Here is an 18,283-nt window from a genome sequence, read left to right as displayed (position 1 = left end):
TTGTTATTTTTGATAAATTTTAATTTTAATTTTTTTAATTATGTAGTATGTTATTGTTACGTCGGTATTTTTTGTAATTTATTTTTCAAATAATATTATTTAAAAAAATTGCTAATTTTGACAAGACAAAATCGAGACAAGTTCTCATAGGTTACACAAAACTATCAATCAATCAATAAAATAATAATAATTTTGTGTGTACCAAACAAGACACATGTAATGTAAATCACTGGAAAATAATCCAATAATTTGTAAAATCAGATGTAATTATAGAGAATTATTGGTACGAAAATTTAGTCACTATAGTACAAAAGCATAATATAAAGCATATAGGATTAGAAACATTAATTATATGTGAGATATTTTTCCCCAAAATAAAATATATGAGACCTTTATACGTTAGTTAAAATGTCATGGTCTGATTTATGGTCTAAATTTTATGGGAGCTTTTTTAAAATTTAAAAAAAAAAATAAATTTCATTATAGTTAAATGTTTAGAATAATTTTTTAATTTATACGTGTTATATATATATAAATTATTTTATGATTAAAAAATAATTAATTGATTACAAATAATATAAATTTATTTTTTAACTGTTTGGTTTAACAAATTACTTAAGTTAATTTAAAGTGATGTGATTAGGTTTAGTGTATTTTGATATTTAATGTATTAAATTAAATTGTGAACTTATGTGTAGAGATTAAAATAATATTTTTAATTTTATAATTTATTAAATTATGAATAATAAAAAGTAAGCGTATAAATATACGGTTATAGTTCTCAAATTTTACAGAAGAATTTTTTTTTTTTCAATTATATTATCTCATCATTATAAATAGAAAGAGTGAGAAAACTCAAATGAACTACAAACTAATTTAGAATACCAACCACATAACGTATTGTTTTATTCCATCATAAATTCAGGTATATTTTCGATTCAAACTGAATTTTGATTATTTAATATAAGTGTTTTAAATTTATTTATATTCAAATTTTATTAACTTGAATTATTTAATCTCTAATACCCTAATTTATTTTGTCTCCAACGTTATAATTTACTTATTTCTTAGTATTATAATTTTCTTAATTTTTGATATCATGATTTACTTTCTTTTTAATACCATAAGTGTTTTCATCTTTAATATTATGATTGAACATAACACTCAAATTAAAAAAAAATAACAATATCTTAGTTTGAATTTGAATCTTATAATATGTACATTTCTAAAAATAATTTTTAAAAAAAATTATAATTAATTTGAAAAATGATGGGAAATAAGGAGTTGAATTGTGAAGTTGAGAGAAAGGTGGAGAGTTCCAAGTCCAAAGGCAAAATAAAAGAAGAGCAGGAGGCGGGGGCCATGCTTTTTAAGTAAATTACATTTATAGCCACCAACCACTTTCGCCTGCCCTACCCGTCTAACATTTTGCTTTTTCTTCTCATAATTACACAATTGCCTCTTTAAGTTTTTCTTCGTAACCCACGTGTCTCCCTTTTTCTTCTCCTTTTATTTACTACACCAATTTCATGATTAGTGACATTTAAATAAATAAAAAAATGTAAAAATACAATCTAACTCAGACATTTACTTTATTATAAAAAATATTAATTATTTAGGTCAAATACTAGTTTATTTTTTTATCGATTTTGTAGGATTTTTTTTAAAAATAATTTATTTTATTAATTATTATTAATCAATCAATAACATGTTATAGGCTGGTAACAATTAATTATTCAATTTTAATATATTAAGTAAAAATCAAAACTTAAATCTCTAATATAAACAATAACACATACACATACACATACATATATAATGAACGAAAGCTTGTGCTAATGAAATATCTAATAATTTTTATTTTCATAAAGTTTTAATTTAAATATTTAGTATCAAACAAAAATTTTCAGATTGAATACATACAAAATTCAATTACATCTAATAAAAAAATAACAAAATGAAATGATGGTAAAATAAATCATATATTTTTATTTTTTAGTTAGCAGCGTCTGAGTTTTTCTTCAACAGTTAGCGCTGATGTCAGAAAATTATGATTATTTTTTTAGTTTAAAAGAAATGGTGCTTGTTTTGGTTAACAAAATTATATGTTTTTATTTCACTTCTTTACTTACGTACAACTTATATTTGCTGTGTGTGTGTGTATATATATATATATATATATACATAGACTTCGTATTTTTCAGAAACTCTCTCTCACTCTCCTGTATTCTCTTCTGTATATTTTTTTTTTCTCTACATTCTTTTTGCTCTCTTTTTTCTCACTCTGGACTCACACATTTAGATTTAAATTGCCGTACTATTCTTTCTCTGTTTTAAACTGCAGGCTTTTGTCTCTAACACATATCAGGCAAAAGTATACATATATTATATACATATATATATACATATCAATATACATTTCTTGCTTTGACTAATTTTGACTTTTCGCCATATATATATATATATGGGTCCAACTCCGGTGGTGCTTTCAGTTTCTGCTTCATCTCTTTTTCTACAATTTCCACAAAAGCAACCATATCGGAGACTGAACCGCACACGTATGCGTATATAATATTATATAAGTACGTATACGTATTTTTTGAAAGCCAAGTACTTATATATACATATACGGAATATTTAGGAAAGCAATGAGTTTATTTTCTTTTAAAATTATATATATATATATATTTTTTGGCTATTTTTCTAAATCCCAGCAATATTATTAGCTGAAGTTGAAGCTGTTGTGATCGGACAGTTCCAGTTTAGCAGTTCCTCTATCATCTGCAGTGCAAGTCTATCATCTTCAATTCCATCACCGTGTGACGACGTCGTTTCCATCGCCATTAACGAACCTCCATCAACCTCCTCCTCCTCCTGATCATCCTTCCTCCCCGTCTGTAACTGCTTCTTTTTCTTGTTTCCCAGCTCCACTCTCATCACCCAGTTGGAATTCGAAGGAGACCCTGCGCGTTTCTGCCACACGCCGATGTGGGAACTATCTGTGTCGAGTCTCAGACAAGTGAGTGACGGAGATCGGCCGTCCTTGCAAGTTTTCTTCAGCTTCTCGTTTAGTAACTCCGACAGAGCTTTCTCCGATAATGGCGACTGGTTCTCATTGTCGGCTTCATTGTTCCGAGCTTTTGCCTTGATGGCGACGCCGGAATTTTTGGTTACAGGGAAATTGGTTTTGGCATTTTGACCACTCATTAATATGGCTGCTTGGTCATATGCCTTTGCTGCTGCTTCTGCCGTCTCAAATGTCCCTAGCCATACCCTTTTCTTTCTTTACAAATTTAGATATTTTCCAGGAAACCAAACAAGAAACACAGAAAAAACACAGTTAAGACTTTATATAATTAAATCATACAGAAAGCAAACGTATATGCATCACATATTTTCCAGAAACCAAAGAAGAAAAGCAAAAGAACAAGAAAAGAAAAATCTAGTTAAGAGTTCGTATAAAGTAAATCATGCTGAGAAATGTATATATACACAAGACGATCATAATGTATGCTAACACATGCATGAATGCAGAAAGAAAAGAGACTTATAACAATGTCGAGACGAGCCATAAATGAGTACTGCAGATCTAGAACAGAGTCTTATAGCTAACGTGGAATTGTATAAAAGTCATGATCCGGAGAAGAAAGAAAGAAAAAGGGCAGCCATCATTGAAGGAGATATCAGTATATATGGAGATATATGCGTATATATTAATGGGAGGTTGGTGAGGAATACAGTAAAGGGTGGCGAATTTCAGAAACCCAAGAGCCCCACTGACGCTGCCGGACGCCTCTGAACTTCTTTTTTTGTGGCATGTTCTTTAAATTAGGGGAGAGATAGAACAACAACTTCGCAGGCTGCAGGTTGCAGAGATCATAAATACTTAATAATATAAAGCAGATGAGGGAGAGAGACATGACACTTAGTTCTTTTTCTGTTTGTCAGATGAGAAAATATTAGAATGGGATTTCTGGTTCAGGATATGCGAAAAAGTCACTTGACATGCAATAAAGATTTCACCTACGCAACCATATGTGATAAATTAAAGTAGTACAATACCAATAATTTTAAATTTTTTTCAGCTACATACGTACTGTATATATAACTATTTTTGGTATATAATTTCTAAAAAGTTTATTATTATTGGTGTTCAATTACACAAATTTTGAATTTTTTTAATTATAATTTTATTGTATTTTTCTCTATAATAATATTCAAATTAAGTGAAGCTTCCTTGATAGTGGATTCCTTTTTGTAACCATTACCATTTCCGTACATTTTAACCAAGTTCTTTTTTTCATTTTGTAATAACTTCTAGTTATAATGTGAATGATAAAAAAAAAAAAAGTGTTATTAAAATAATTTTTTGAATAAAAACACTTCTAGTTGAAAATTTGTAATGTGTTTTATGGGAATAATTGTTAATATATATATATATATATTTTTTTTTGTATTTTAGTGAAAATCGTTATAGATTTTGGAACGATCAAAAATATTATAAAAAAAAATAAAAAGTTATTTGTTTCCTCAAAAATAAATATTAATTAAATTTTTAATGTTTTATTTGAAAGTTACGAATTTAAATTTTATTAAAAATATAAAATTTATCATTTTGTCAATCTATTATAAAATAATAATTGCACGACTCGTAATATTTAATTTAATAAATTTAAAATTTTAATTTATTATTGTGTTAGTAAAATTGCGATGATCAAATTGAATTTTATTCTAATGAACTATTACATATGACAAATAAAATATTATATGATAACTAAATTATTTTAATTATAATAATTACAATAAATTAATACAAAAATTAGTCTTATTTTCCAAAAAAAATAAATAAATACTCATTGAATTACTTATTTTCTTATTTTAATAATATTTAAATAATTTAAAATAATCGTATTAAGTTTGAAAATATATTTTATTAAAACATTTACAAATTAAATAATTTAGCCACAACCTCGTAAAAAAAAATAAAGATTGTAGTTTGTACATACTAAATCTCTCAAACATTATGACAGAAATTTCATTTGAGGATTACATTTTATAGTTTTATTATAAGTTGATGGTTGATCAATTTATAAAGTTTAATTCAGTAATTTTATCATTTACAACTCAGAAATGCAGTCATTTTGGTGTCCCCATCAAAACATTGATGATGTGTGGTACCTAGTACGAGATGCTGGTTGCTGCATCACCTACCCTCTAGACAAGGCAAAAATTATAGAAATTATATAGGTATGTAACATATACACATACATATACATCTATATATATATATATATATATATATATAGCTAGGCCGATGTGATATACCCTTCCATAATGTATCATTTAAAATCTATGTACTTGCAAATTATCCACTGTTTCTTTCATCCAATATATATGGGTAGATGTACGTACTTCTTTTACAGAGTGCATGTAGGAATCCGTGAGATCAGTATCATTCCCTATGCTACGAACATATATGAGTTCAAAAATTTCAAAAAATAAAATTAATACAGTTCATAACTTTTCATATACTAGATTTATATATGTATATACATATAAATATTTAATATAATACAAATACAAATTATGAATTTATTACGTTAAGAAAAAGGAAGATTGAAAGCAGTTCATGAAGGTGGTTGTGTGGATAAGTTTAAACATTGATTATTGAAGACCCTGTTTGGACATTTTGTTTTTCTATTAATTGTGTGGTGGTGGCGGTGGGATTGGAATTTTGTCAACGTGTTTAACCAATGTCAACGTTATTGTTTTGCCGCATTAATATATGACGGTGATAAATATATATATATATATTTATAAACTAATTAAAGTCAACGTAGAATTAAGTTAGAAGGAATAATACCAGCTACGTATAAATTTTAATTATTTTTAATACTATATTAAAATTCTTAATTTCATATAATAAAATTTGAAGCTAGATTATTCTTAAAAATAAAAAAAAAAAGTAAATTCAAATTTGACTTTGCTGCGGGATCAAAATATTAAATTATGGGTGCCAACCGATGCTTTTAACAATTGAATTATTATCTTGGAAAATTATATTCTTCAAATATCAACATCTAAAAATTAAAAAATTAATATTAATTTATTTCTTACGATAAATTAATAGAAATAATTCAATGGAGCTTTTTTTTTTTTTGTTTTTATATTATTATTATTATTATTATTTATTTATTTGAACAGTAAGTGTTCCTCTCGGATTATCAAGAGCAAAAAATCGAATCAAGCCTTTGAAATTGGACCCAAGACCAATACAATAAAATCCAGCCTTGATCCTATATTTATATCAAATCTTGATATAGATAAAAACCCAATTAAGGCAACACATCAAAAAAAACAAGACTTCGAAATTGGACCCGAGTTTGACCCAATTAGAATAGTGATACAAAATTAATTCAATAAAAATCCAACGTAGATCCTAAATTAGAGCCAGTCTTGATCCAGAAAAACCCAAATCAATGCAACACATTAAAAAAAAAAACAAGAGTTGGAAATTGCATTCAATTGGGACTCAAATTTGAATTAGACCAGTCTTGATAGCCGAAAGAAAAGAAAGCAAAATCTAGGAAACCCAGAAAAGAATTAAGACTTGGAGAAAAGGACCCAATTTGGATAGTGATACAACATTTCATCAAATCCAATGTAGATATGAAATTATACCCTATTAGTCAATTAGTCAGCCGTGTGTTTAATGAGTTAAGAAGTTAGTTACCAAGTCTTTTAGGGATAATAAATATGCAGAGTCTTTGCGGTTTATATTTTAAATTCGTTCGATCCTATTTTGTAGTTAACTAGTTGACGTAAAACCTATTTAAAAGGTTGGTTGCTTAATGAAAAGTAGAGCATTTGAATTTCCTTCATTCTTTTTCACTTATCCTTGCTGCTATTTTAGCAATACCAGTTTTAGACGAAGCTTTGAATCCAAAATAAGACCAACCCACATCAAAATGAATCCAAATTAAGAAAACCCACAAAACAAAGTGGACTTTTAAATTGGACCCAATTAGTATGGAGATACAAAATCGGTCTATGTATACAAAACAAAATCCAGTTCCCCTCTCAATTTCGATCCAACCTTAATTCGGATGGAACTCAAGTCAAAGACACCCAAAACAAGATAATTCACGAAATATAAAGTGCAATATTATTCATGAGAAAGCATTACCTATATGTACATGTGATTGAACACTCAGAAAAATTACTGTATACTACGAATCCAATTTAGGATTTATTATAGTTAAGAAAAAAGAAGATTGATTATCGGAGATCCCATTTGGCATTTGAAACCTCTTGTTCTTGTTGCATACCGTCAAATCTTTGCCACCTTTGCTTATTTCTTGGAGTGGTAATTAATTTTCTTCATACTTTTTTTTTTAAAAGAAGTTATCAGATTACCATCTTCTCCGTTCTTTTCAAAACAGTCGTCAGATCCGCTGTATCTTGTGCCTATTTTTATAGTGTGAATCCTTCTTTTTTTTTTTTTTTTTTTTTATGTAAACCTCAATTCAAAAAGAATATATACCGAGAGAAAAGAACAGGGATTATGACAGTCTGACAGTTCGTTCAGGAAAAAAGTAAAGAAAAAAAAGTTTAATTACCAGTCCAAGAAGTAGGCAAAGGTGGCAAAGATTTGACGATAAGCTACAAGAAGAAGAGATTTCATGCGTTGATTCCATGGCCAGTCTGGAGAATTATGTATGTAGTTTAGTTACTTATATATAAAGAAAACTGAACCCAATAAAAGAAAAACCAAAACAACGCAATCTGGAAACACTTTTGAATGAACCCAAATTAAGAAAACCCATAAAACAACTGGACTTTGAAATTGGATCCCATTATAGCCCCAATTGATACAAAATCGACCTATTCATATATGACAAAATCTAGTTCAGGCCCAACCTTAATTCAGATAAACTCAAACCAAGTTAATAGATCCTTAAACTAAAATTAAATGAACTTGCTTTTCACACAAATACATATATATATATATATATATATATATCTGTACAAATATATTAAGGATAATCTTATGGAAGCGTATAAGAAAACCTTACAAATTGGTGAAAGGTATAATTGATTGAGAAGCAAAGGATGGAAGCTTTCTAGTGAGATTTGAAATGTAAATCAAGTATCTCCTCCTCCACAAAACAATGTCATGAGATCCACAAGACATCCCTTCATAATTATTTTATCCCTTCCTTCTCCTTACTCGAACTCCGTACCAACAAACTCCGTTTGTTTCCCAAGAAAATTTTCTTATTAATCTTTCTCTCTTTCTTTTCTTTTTGTGTTTGTAAGTAAGAAAATATTAGTAGGAAAAAATGGTGGAAATGTTGCTGCACGGAGAACTGTACGTGACGATATTTGAGATTTATAAGCTGCAGTACAACTGTGGAATTAATTTATGCTGGCAGGTACTTCACTCCTTAATTAATTAACTATTTTCCAAATTATGTATTAGACTCAAAATTCTGTATTTTCTTTAAACATAATTCAACATGACTCAGGTTTAAGCCATATAATGAAGACTATTTTGTTTTGTTTCTTTTTTCTTTGAACTTTAAGAAGAACTAAACCATATATTATCTATGCAAATAATCTTCTGAAATATACTCTTCTTCTATATATATATATATGTGTGTGTGGTTGTGTATATGGGACTCTACCTTAGCTTCTGTTTTGAGAAAGACCATAGACTCCATTGCAATGGAGCTAGTAATATAAAATCACCATGTCATTGTTAGTGCATGTGCTTAATTTTATGCTATGAAATTGGATGAGCAGGGAGAACAAACATGTGGGAAAAGAATTCAAGAGCAATTCAAGAGAACAAAAGTTGCATGCCAAATGGTAGTTTCCTCCTCTTCCTACTTGATATTTGTATAGATATAAAGAAAACCCAAACATCATTTTCTTCTTTATTTAAATTTTGACATGTTAATCTATTAGAATTTAAATTATTAATTGACCAAGTATATGGTTCATATTTTAATATGTTCTCTCTCAAATCAATTCAATAAATTAAAACATTCATATATTGTATCCTACTTCATGTCAAATTATTTTTTTCTTACAAAAATGTGATATATATATATATATATATATAAGATTCAAAAGTCAAATACTAGTCCTAATTTTATGTGAAATATTAAAGTTATTTATTTTTTAATAAATTATAATTTATTATGATGATCTTAAAAAATTCATGCAGATTGTAGGCTCCAAACTATATGCAACTGTTGATTTAGATAAAGCAAGAGTTGGGCGAACTCTAATAAAAAGACACCAACCTAATAACCCAAAGTGGATACAAGATTTTCACATTTATTGTGCTCACTTAGTCTCAAATGTTATCTTTACATTAAAAGGTGATGTTGCTATTGGAGCAACATTAATAGGGAGAGCTTACATACCGGTTGAGGACATCCTTAAAGAATCTATAATAGATAGATGGGTTCCTATATTAGATGAAGACCATAACCCAATTCAAGGACACCCTAAAATTCATGTAAACGTGAAGTTTGTATCTATTACAAGGGACCCAAATTGGTCTAAAGGAATCCAAAATCCAGATTTTGATGGAGTTCCCTATGTCTACTTCAATCAAAGAAAGGGTTGTAAAGTTATTCTATACCAAGATGCTCATGTGTCAAATGAGTTTAGTCATCCAATTTTTCTCTCAGGAGTCAAGCAATATGAGCCTCAAAAATGTTGGGAGGATATTTTTAATGCAATCTTGAATGCTAAGCACTTGATTTATATAACTGGATGGTCTGTATACACTGAAACAACTTTAATAAGAGACCCAAGAAAACAAAAAGATAGTAATATGACACTTGGAGATCTTCTAAAGAAAAAAGCTAATGAAGGTGTCAAGGTCCTTATGCTTGTTTGGGATGATAGATCATCAATGGGACAACTTAAGGAAGTTGGTCTAATGGCAACACATGATGAAGAAACTGCAAAGTATTTCAAACACACAAAGGTACGTTGTGTTTTATGTCCTCGTAATCCAGAAGGAAAAACAAGTTTTGAACTTTCTACAATGTTCACTCACCACCAAAAGACTCTAATCGTTGATAGTGAAGTATTTGGGAAAAGTGGCCAAAAGAGAAGTATTGTGTGTTTTCTTGGTGGCTTAGATCTTTGTGATGGTCGATATGACACACAAGATCATCCCCTTTTCAAGACATTAAACACAACTCATTCTCAAGATTTCCATCAACCAAACTTTGATGGTTCGTCAATTATAAAAGGTGGGCCAAGAGAGCCTTGGCATGACATTCATTGCAAGCTTGAAGGGCCTGTTGCTTGGGATGTCCTGTATAATTTTGAACAGAGATGGCGAAAACATGTTGGAAGACTTCATATAATCTCAAAAAGGGAGCTAAAACAATTTACAATTGACCCATCATTTGCACAAATTGATGACCATGACCCAAATACTTGGAATGTCCAAATTTTTAGATCCATTGACAGTCATGCTGTTAGAAAATTTTCAAACCCGAATGTTGCACTTGGATTGATTAGTGAAAAAGATAAAATTATTGATAGAAGCATTCAAGATGCTTATATCAATGCCATACGACGAGCGAAAAATTTTATTTACATTGAAAATCAATACTTTCTTGGCAGTTCATATGGTTGGCAATCAAAAGATATTAATGTGGATGATATTAATGCTCTGCATCTTATACCAAAAGAGCTTTCCCTTAAGATTGTAAGCAAAATTGAAGCTGGTGAGAGATTTTCAGTATATATTGTGATCCCAATGTGGCCTGAAGGTAAGCCTGAGAGTTCTTCTGTTCAAGCAATTTTGGATTGGCAAACGAGAACAATGGAGATGATGTACACCGATATATGCAAAACCCTTCAAAATAAAAAACTAAACATAGATCCAAGAAATTATTTGTCATTTTTCTGTCTCGGCAATAGAGAAACAATGCAACCTGGTGAATACATTCCTGTGCAAAAGCCAGAGCCAAATACAAATTATAGTAGAGCTCAACAAGCTCGACGTTTCATGATCTATATTCACTCAAAGATGATGATTGGTAAGTAATGGTCTTAAAATTATTTGTTAAATTTTCTTTTTCTCAATAGAAGTTGTTTAAGCTTATGAATAATTAGGTTGAAATATTTTTATAGGGTATTCATTAAATCCAAGTAAAATTAAATCAAATCATTCTTTTGTAACTTTGTAATGTAATTCAATTTAAAACTAACATCAAATAACATTAAAACGATAAAATAATTAAATATCATTATATAATTATTATAAATTATAATACAAAAAAGTTACATTAATATAAAATTAACAAATAAAAGACAAAATATATTCTAGTCTTCAGTTCATGTTGGGGGCAAAAGACAAAATTAGATTTTCTTTAATTAAATCCAGAAAAATTCAAGTTTTTGTTCTAAAATTAAAAATTGAATGTCTTTAACCTTTCATTTTTCGACCATTAAAAGTATAATATAGTCTTAAATTTTATGTTCCAAGCGAGCAGACTCCCTCATGATAATTTCAAAACCTAATGTTTTGTTTATGTTTTGTAGTGGATGATGAATACATAATAATTGGATCAGCAAACATCAATCAAAGAGCAATGGATGGTGGAAGGGACTCAGAGATTGCCATGGGAGCATTTCAACCAAATCATTTAGCAACTGAACAACCAGCTAGAGGACAAATTTTTGGGTTCAGAATGGCCTTGTGGAGAGAGCATTTAGGATTTATTGACAACTCATTTGAATATCCAGAAACTGAAAGATGCATCAAACTAGTAAATCTCAAAGCAGATGAATATTGGAACTTATATGCTAGAGAGAAGCTGGATTATGATCTTCCCGGACATCTTCTTAGATACCCGATTGATGTTTCTCTTAATGGCTCAATCACACCTTTCCAAAACATAGAGTTCTTTCCTGATACTAAGGCTCGCATTACCGGAGGCAAATCTAGCTTTCTCCCTCCCATTCTCACCACTTAAAACACCATATACACTTATATGACAAACATACTAATAATAATAATAACTATAGTTGTTATTTCTCACACATATGATTTGTTAAAAAAAAAAAAATCATTTTATTATGAATAAATTGATATTATGGAAGGAGCATTATCTGCAAATCACATCATCAATTACCCATCAATATGTAAGAACATATAGAGTATGTGTCCAAATCATACTTATATTTATTTATTCACTTTCTAATTCAATCAAATGTAAATTATTTATGTAAGCAGTAAAGAATTTCAAAAATAAAATAAAATTAAATCACCATGTACCTAATTTAAATTTTAAGTCCAAATTACCATTAACGAGAAAAATATCATTAACAGCATAAACTACTTTTCTAATTATGTGGATTAATCGTACTTCACGTTGTTCAACTAGAACATTTGGCATGGAGAAGACTTTTAACACATTCTCTAGTGTGTTTTTTTTTCCTTTATCAAATACATTATTAGTTCATTTATTTAACTAATGAGTCTTTGAAGTTACAAACAAAAGAACTCTTAATTTATTTATTCAAATAAGTATTCCTCTTAATTACTTTCCCATAACATTAACAAAAATGATACACCAAGTGATAACCAAAATTCACGTTATAAAAATAGAGCCATCATAATTACAAAATTAAATTTATTAAAAGTACTTTTAAAAACTTTTTAAAATATTTTTTACATTAATAAAGTATTAAGAAAAATATTAGAGTTTGGAATTGTGCTCTTTTATCTACTCATTTAAAAATTATTTTATTGATGTTTGTGTATTATAAAAATTATTGATAATGTTCTTGAAAACTAAATAACGAATTTTAACTCAACAAGAATTTCTACTTTCTTTCATATTGAAGAGTTAGTTTTGACTTTTTCTTATCACAAAATTTTCTGAAGTAATACCAATAGTAAATATATATATATATACATATATAGAAAGTTATCAATTTTTATTTTTATTTTTATTTTTTCGTCTTCGTAAATATTAATTTCATAAATTCGTACAATAACCAAAGCCGTTCACTTTTCTCGTTTCATTTGTTGCACATAGTAAAAAATTTTGAAGCAGAGAAGAGATTTTAGAGGAAAACAGAGAGGGAACCCTTTGGTTGAATTTACCAGAGGGTCAATCTTTCCAGGAAGGAGATAGCAACATAATCGAAAACCCAATTCAAATATGCCATTTTTTAGGTATCTATCTGAATTTCATATGTATGTATGTATATATATATATATATATAGATTCTCTCGGGAACCAAACAGAACTCGTACTTTTTCTTTTAAAACGTTGATCACTTCGTTGGATTCTGTTAGGTTTTCATTAAAAACTACTCGTGGATTTAATCGTTTTTTTAATTATTATGCAAATTTTGATTGACGGCTATTCGATATCTCTACAGCATCGCTACGCTTCTCCTTCCTGGAATTCGTGTTTTGCTCAAAGGAATCCCTGCTTTTACATTGGTCAATGCATCTCCATAGACTTCTTCCGTCTTGGATCCGTCATCTAGTTTCCTGTATGGGGTAAGTTTTTTAATCTCCTGCGGTAATGAAATTCTTCTACTTTTTTGACTGTTTGGTTACCAAGAAAATTGTGGAAAAAAGGGAGGAAAAATGACGTCATATGTTTTTTTTACACTGTTCTCTAAACTTCGTCTAATTTCATTTTTGTTGATCATTTTTACGCTATAGATAATGGTAAAACACCGAATTATTTTATTTTGTTTTATTAGATTATCTAATTTTGTTTAATTCGGCTTCTAGGTAACTTTGGATTTCTATAGCGTAAGCTTTAATTTTATTTGACATGGAATCTTTTTGTGTTGCTGTTTACTTGCTAAGTAAGCGAGAATGAACAGCTATGCATATTGGGGAATTTTCCCCCCTTAATTTGACATTCCTTTCTTGAAGTTTTGGCCATTTGATTATGATGTCCTTGAGCTTTGCATTTGCGTTTTGGATGCCATTGCAGTTATGCATTATAGGTGTTGTTTGTTGGTCCGGAAAGAGAGATGCTTTCCGAGAAAACCTCACGTTTCTTTTGTGCAATTTTCAGCAGCTTACTGTCAAGCTCTTTGGATTTGGTTGATGGGATCATTTAAGATGAAATTAAAAGCTCTTTTCTCTGTGAGGGAGAACTTTTCTTTCATTTGTTGTATCTTCTGCTATATTTATCTCTCGTTTGTTTCTCTTGGAAATAGAATTTCATAGTTTCATGCTCAGTTGTGGTTTTAAGATTTTAATTTTTAATAATTCATTTCACCTCTCTTGCCTGTACAACAACCGTGGATCTTCTTGCTTGAATTGAAATTCAAAATTCTTTTGCATATAGGCTGAATATGATTGTAGATTATTAGGCTGGGGAGCGCTTATCAATCAAGAAAAAAATTATCACATCGTTATAAACTTGAGGCTTATCAATTTTTTCACTTGTTGGATTCTTGGGAAAATAATTGGAACTGTCTGTTTGGTCTGTTTCTCTTGTCAGTTTGAAATGAGTATCCTTAGTTGTTGTTGTCAAACTCACTTTTGTTTCATGTCCTCATTGTTATCGTGATGTTTATTTTTATCATTTTTCTTGCAGCAGTTTTTTTAAAAAAATTTATTATTAACTACAAAAAGAAAAATCAAATCTCTTTTTAACAGTTTAGAGAAGATTGTCTTTATATGATTTATAATTGTGCTACAGGGAGAAGATTTTCTTTTTACGATTTATACTTGTGCCACATTTTCATGTTCAACTTTTCCCTTGAAAAGTCAACAATCAAATTTTTCGATATGTTGCTAATTTATTTCAACTTGATTTTAAAATGTTAATCTTATATAATTTATTTCATATTGGTCTTTGCTAATTGTGGATCAACTTGTGGGCATCTAAATTGATAAACCTGGGGTGCCAATATGTGCTGAAATACGACTGTGGGCTATTATTCTAATGATTGTTTTATCAATCCAATAAAAGCGCGAGCAAATTATTATAAGTTCAAGACTTATATATGTCACTTATTGAAATTTTAGGAATGAATTGCCATTATCTACTTTCTTTTTCTTCCTTCTAATGTCACATTTGTTGCACACCCTTATTTCCAACTGCTCAATTGACGACTGAGTTGATTTGATAATTGGTGCTAATCATAGTTCATGGTTGACCTGCTTTGCAACAGAGCAGAGGTTGTCTTGGGTGCTGTAATAAACCTCCTATTGTCATTTCTGTGGATGAACCATCAAAGGGACTCAAAATTCAAGGGAAATCAGTGAAGAAAGCTAGCGTCTCAGAAGATTTTTGGAGCTCTAGCGCTTGCGAAATTGACAACAGTACAGTTCAGTCCCAGAGGAGTATTTCATTGATGAGCACATCAGATCTACCCCTTGATCCCTGCAGCAGTGCTGGAACCTCGAGCAATCCTGTCGAATTTGTAAATCATGGCAAGTTTAAATGGTTTAATATTCCTATATATATTTGATAATTGAAGGTGACTTGTGTTTACTACATATGTAGCGTGAGTAGGAGATTGCCATCCATTCCTCAATTTAAGTTCATTATTTTAGCTTGTTCGGGTTAGAAAGCTAATGGATGCCCTCAGGCCATAGCTGCTATAATTTTGGTCTTGTTGAGCAGTAAGGCGTTTCTTGGTTTGTTGATTGTGTACAGCTATTTTAGATTTGCTTCCTGTTAGATTGGATCCTTGCCTGAAGATGCAGCTGAAATTCAAGTCTTCTGCTTAGATATCTGATTCCCATGATGTTATTTTCAATAAATTAATGCACATTCCATAAAAATGGGGCTGGAGACATGGGTCATGGGGCAGTGATATCCATTTGCTGCTTTATGAATAATACTTATGACTTTTTTTCTCTCAAAAGGAGAAGAAGGGAGAAAAAGATGGTTGTGATCTGTATGTGATGATTGAACAAATATAAAAAAAAAATTGAGATATATAATCACTTAATATTCTGCTTTTCTAACTTTCTGCTACGTTTTGTTTTGTTGTGTATGTACATTTGTGCTTTAAGTTTTTACCCGCTTCCTTGCTCAAACAGTCACTGTTAGTTCTATTTCTCTTTTGCTTTTTCACACATCCACTGTATTGGTTTTGGCCTAATGACCTCCTTGGTACTTGCAGGCCTTCTTCAATGGAATCAGACAAGGCAACAATGGCTTGCACATAGAAGGCTCCAGAAACCAACAAAAGTTCGAGAACCCACGATAAGGCAATTCTTCTTATCATAATTTGCTTATCAAATCCCTTTTTTCTTATTGTTAAAAAAACATAGAGAACTTATACGTGCATTTCCCAATGCATTTGGATATCAATGTTGTGGGATGCTGTGCATCGAAGCATTTCAATTTGTTGACTGCCTACGCTGCAAGCCATATGCATAATAGTCTTAAATGAAGAGCCTTATAATATTTATTACGTTCTATTCTGTATATAGTTCTCTTGATACTTACTTTTCTTCTCCATGACTCAAATGCCGTTACTCTGCAGTTGGAATGCAAGTTATGAGAGCTTATTAGGGACTAACAAACCGTTCTCTCAACCCATCCCTCTTTCAGTGAGTTTTGCTCGACTTTTGAATCTTTTTTGCTGTATGCCGTTGTTTTATTACATGCCAAGTCAAGAGATGGTTTAACTGATTGCTTAACGGATTCAACCCTACAGGAAATGGTGGATTTTCTTGTTGATATCTGGGAACAAGAAGGCTTATATGATTGAACACATGTTTGATCTTCTTCATTTTATCTTATTTTTCTTTTGTTGGCATTTTAAGTTGATATGAACCTCTGGTACTGAATAGATTGTATTATCCTCGTGAATATTGTTTATCAATCTTCTCTAACTTGTTGATTGGTGAGGAGGGAAGGAAACCAAGGTATTTAAGATTTGTCATCAATGGCTAGAGTTCTTTATCGGGTCTTTCAGGGAGTCTGAATTTTCTTCTTCTTCTTCTTCTTCTTCTTCTTCTTCTTCTTTTCTTTTTCGAGGGAATGATCTTGCAGGCAAGCAATTCAGCTGGCTGGCAATATGTTCCTTAGATTATGCATGAGTTTGAGCAGTTTGAGGCAGATGCTCAACTTCTTTATCATCATTCAAAAAAAAGAGGTAAGAATAGAATTGGTTCAAATATTCTAATTTTTTAAAAAGTATAGATCAAATTATTATATTAGGTTTTGAAATTTAGTGCTTCTGCTTAAAAAAGTTAAAATGATTATAGTATATTTAAATATATTTTAAAAAAAAAAAATGGATTTGATTAATTTATAAATAAATAATAATGCTATGTTTAATTTTATTGTTATTGAATAATTAATTAATTAATTAAAATTACAGTAAACAGCCAACTAACGTGCATTGATTTTTCTTTGAAAACATGGGCATCTTGTTGACAGAGGAAACCTGTGAAAGAAGCCTCCCATACGATGAACATGCAATTCAAAATATGTGAAAGCAAAAGCTGTCTTGCTTGACATTCTATTACACTTGTATATTTCTTGTCATAAAAAAATATATATATATATATATCTACAATAATAATAATAATAAAATTGAAATTAAATGGTTGGCATGTGGAGTGTCTCGCATACCCTATTTCCTATTAGGTATATATATATATATATATTCATTGGAGAGAAGAAAAAAAAAATATATATATGTTGGGTTGGGACCCGGGAGGAACTCACAACCAATACATTCTATATATTGACATAGTGAAGCAATGAATGAATAGGAGAAAGAAAGAATGGTTTGTTTGTTCATTCACCCTCCAACATTTAAAAAAGTTTTGTGGGTCTAAAGGTTTTAAATGTTGATACGATGACATCCGACAACTCTCCCTTCATTTTAATCTCCCAGGACGTGTCTTAATCTTACAATATAATTACATTATTTCGTTATACATTTACTTCTTTAATTAAAATAAACATAACAAGTCTTATTATGTAATTTTTTCATCCAAAAATATATATTATCTAATTTTTCATAAATATAAACATTAAAAAAAGTAGTAAGTAGGATATATATATATATATAGTTGATACTCCTGTGCATCCAATTACAATGAACAATACATAAAGTAACTTGTACACTAAATAACATAATCTAATTGAACGTGTGAGAATAAGAAAGGAAAATGGGGAAAAAAAAAAAAAAAGTGTGCGTAGCATTCAAGTTATGACCAAGTCAAAAGAAACAGATGAGTTGGATACACGAATTAAAATTTTAATTTAAGAGACAGACAAATCCTATTATT

The 18,283-nt window shown here is 29.6% G+C and overlaps 3 protein-coding genes across 3 annotated transcripts; 2 read left to right on the top strand and 1 right to left on the bottom strand.

Moving 5' to 3' along the window:
- Positions 1-2,362: 2,362 nt before the first annotated feature.
- On the bottom strand, positions 2,363-3,969 carry LOC110826219 (ethylene-responsive transcription factor SHINE 2-like). Its single transcript, XM_022056819.2, has 2 exons — positions 3,739-3,969; positions 2,363-3,283 (listed from the first exon to the last, which is right to left on the bottom strand). The coding sequence occupies exons 1-2, from the start codon at positions 3,918-3,920 to the stop codon at positions 2,704-2,706; spliced, it is 762 nt and encodes a 253-aa protein (XP_021912511.2). The 5' UTR covers positions 3,921-3,969; the 3' UTR covers positions 2,363-2,703.
- Positions 3,970-8,082: 4,113 nt separating this feature from the next.
- On the top strand, positions 8,083-12,083 carry LOC110826223 (phospholipase D alpha 1-like). Its single transcript, XM_022056826.2, has 4 exons — positions 8,083-8,435; positions 8,806-8,871; positions 9,233-11,075; positions 11,581-12,083. Exons 1-4 carry the CDS (start codon positions 8,343-8,345, stop codon positions 12,012-12,014), a joined length of 2,436 nt encoding a protein of 811 aa, XP_021912518.2. The 5' UTR covers positions 8,083-8,342; the 3' UTR covers positions 12,015-12,083.
- Positions 12,084-13,012: 929 nt separating this feature from the next.
- Positions 13,013-16,950, top strand: LOC110826215 (uncharacterized). The gene is made up of 6 exons (XM_088208044.1): positions 13,013-13,222; positions 13,432-13,555; positions 15,201-15,457; positions 16,156-16,243; positions 16,522-16,588; positions 16,696-16,950. The coding sequence occupies exons 2-6, from the start codon at positions 13,500-13,502 to the stop codon at positions 16,747-16,749; spliced, it is 522 nt and encodes a 173-aa protein (XP_088064170.1). The 5' UTR covers positions 13,013-13,222; positions 13,432-13,499; the 3' UTR covers positions 16,750-16,950.
- Positions 16,951-18,283: the final 1,333 nt, after the last annotated feature.

This window comes from Carica papaya, chromosome 7 (genome assembly GCF_054855325.1).
Source record: "Carica papaya isolate Zhongbai chromosome 7, ASM5485532v1, whole genome shotgun sequence".
Taxonomy (NCBI): Eukaryota; Viridiplantae; Streptophyta; class Magnoliopsida; order Brassicales; family Caricaceae; genus Carica; species Carica papaya.
This window is presented reverse-complemented; position numbering and strand designations above follow the sequence as displayed.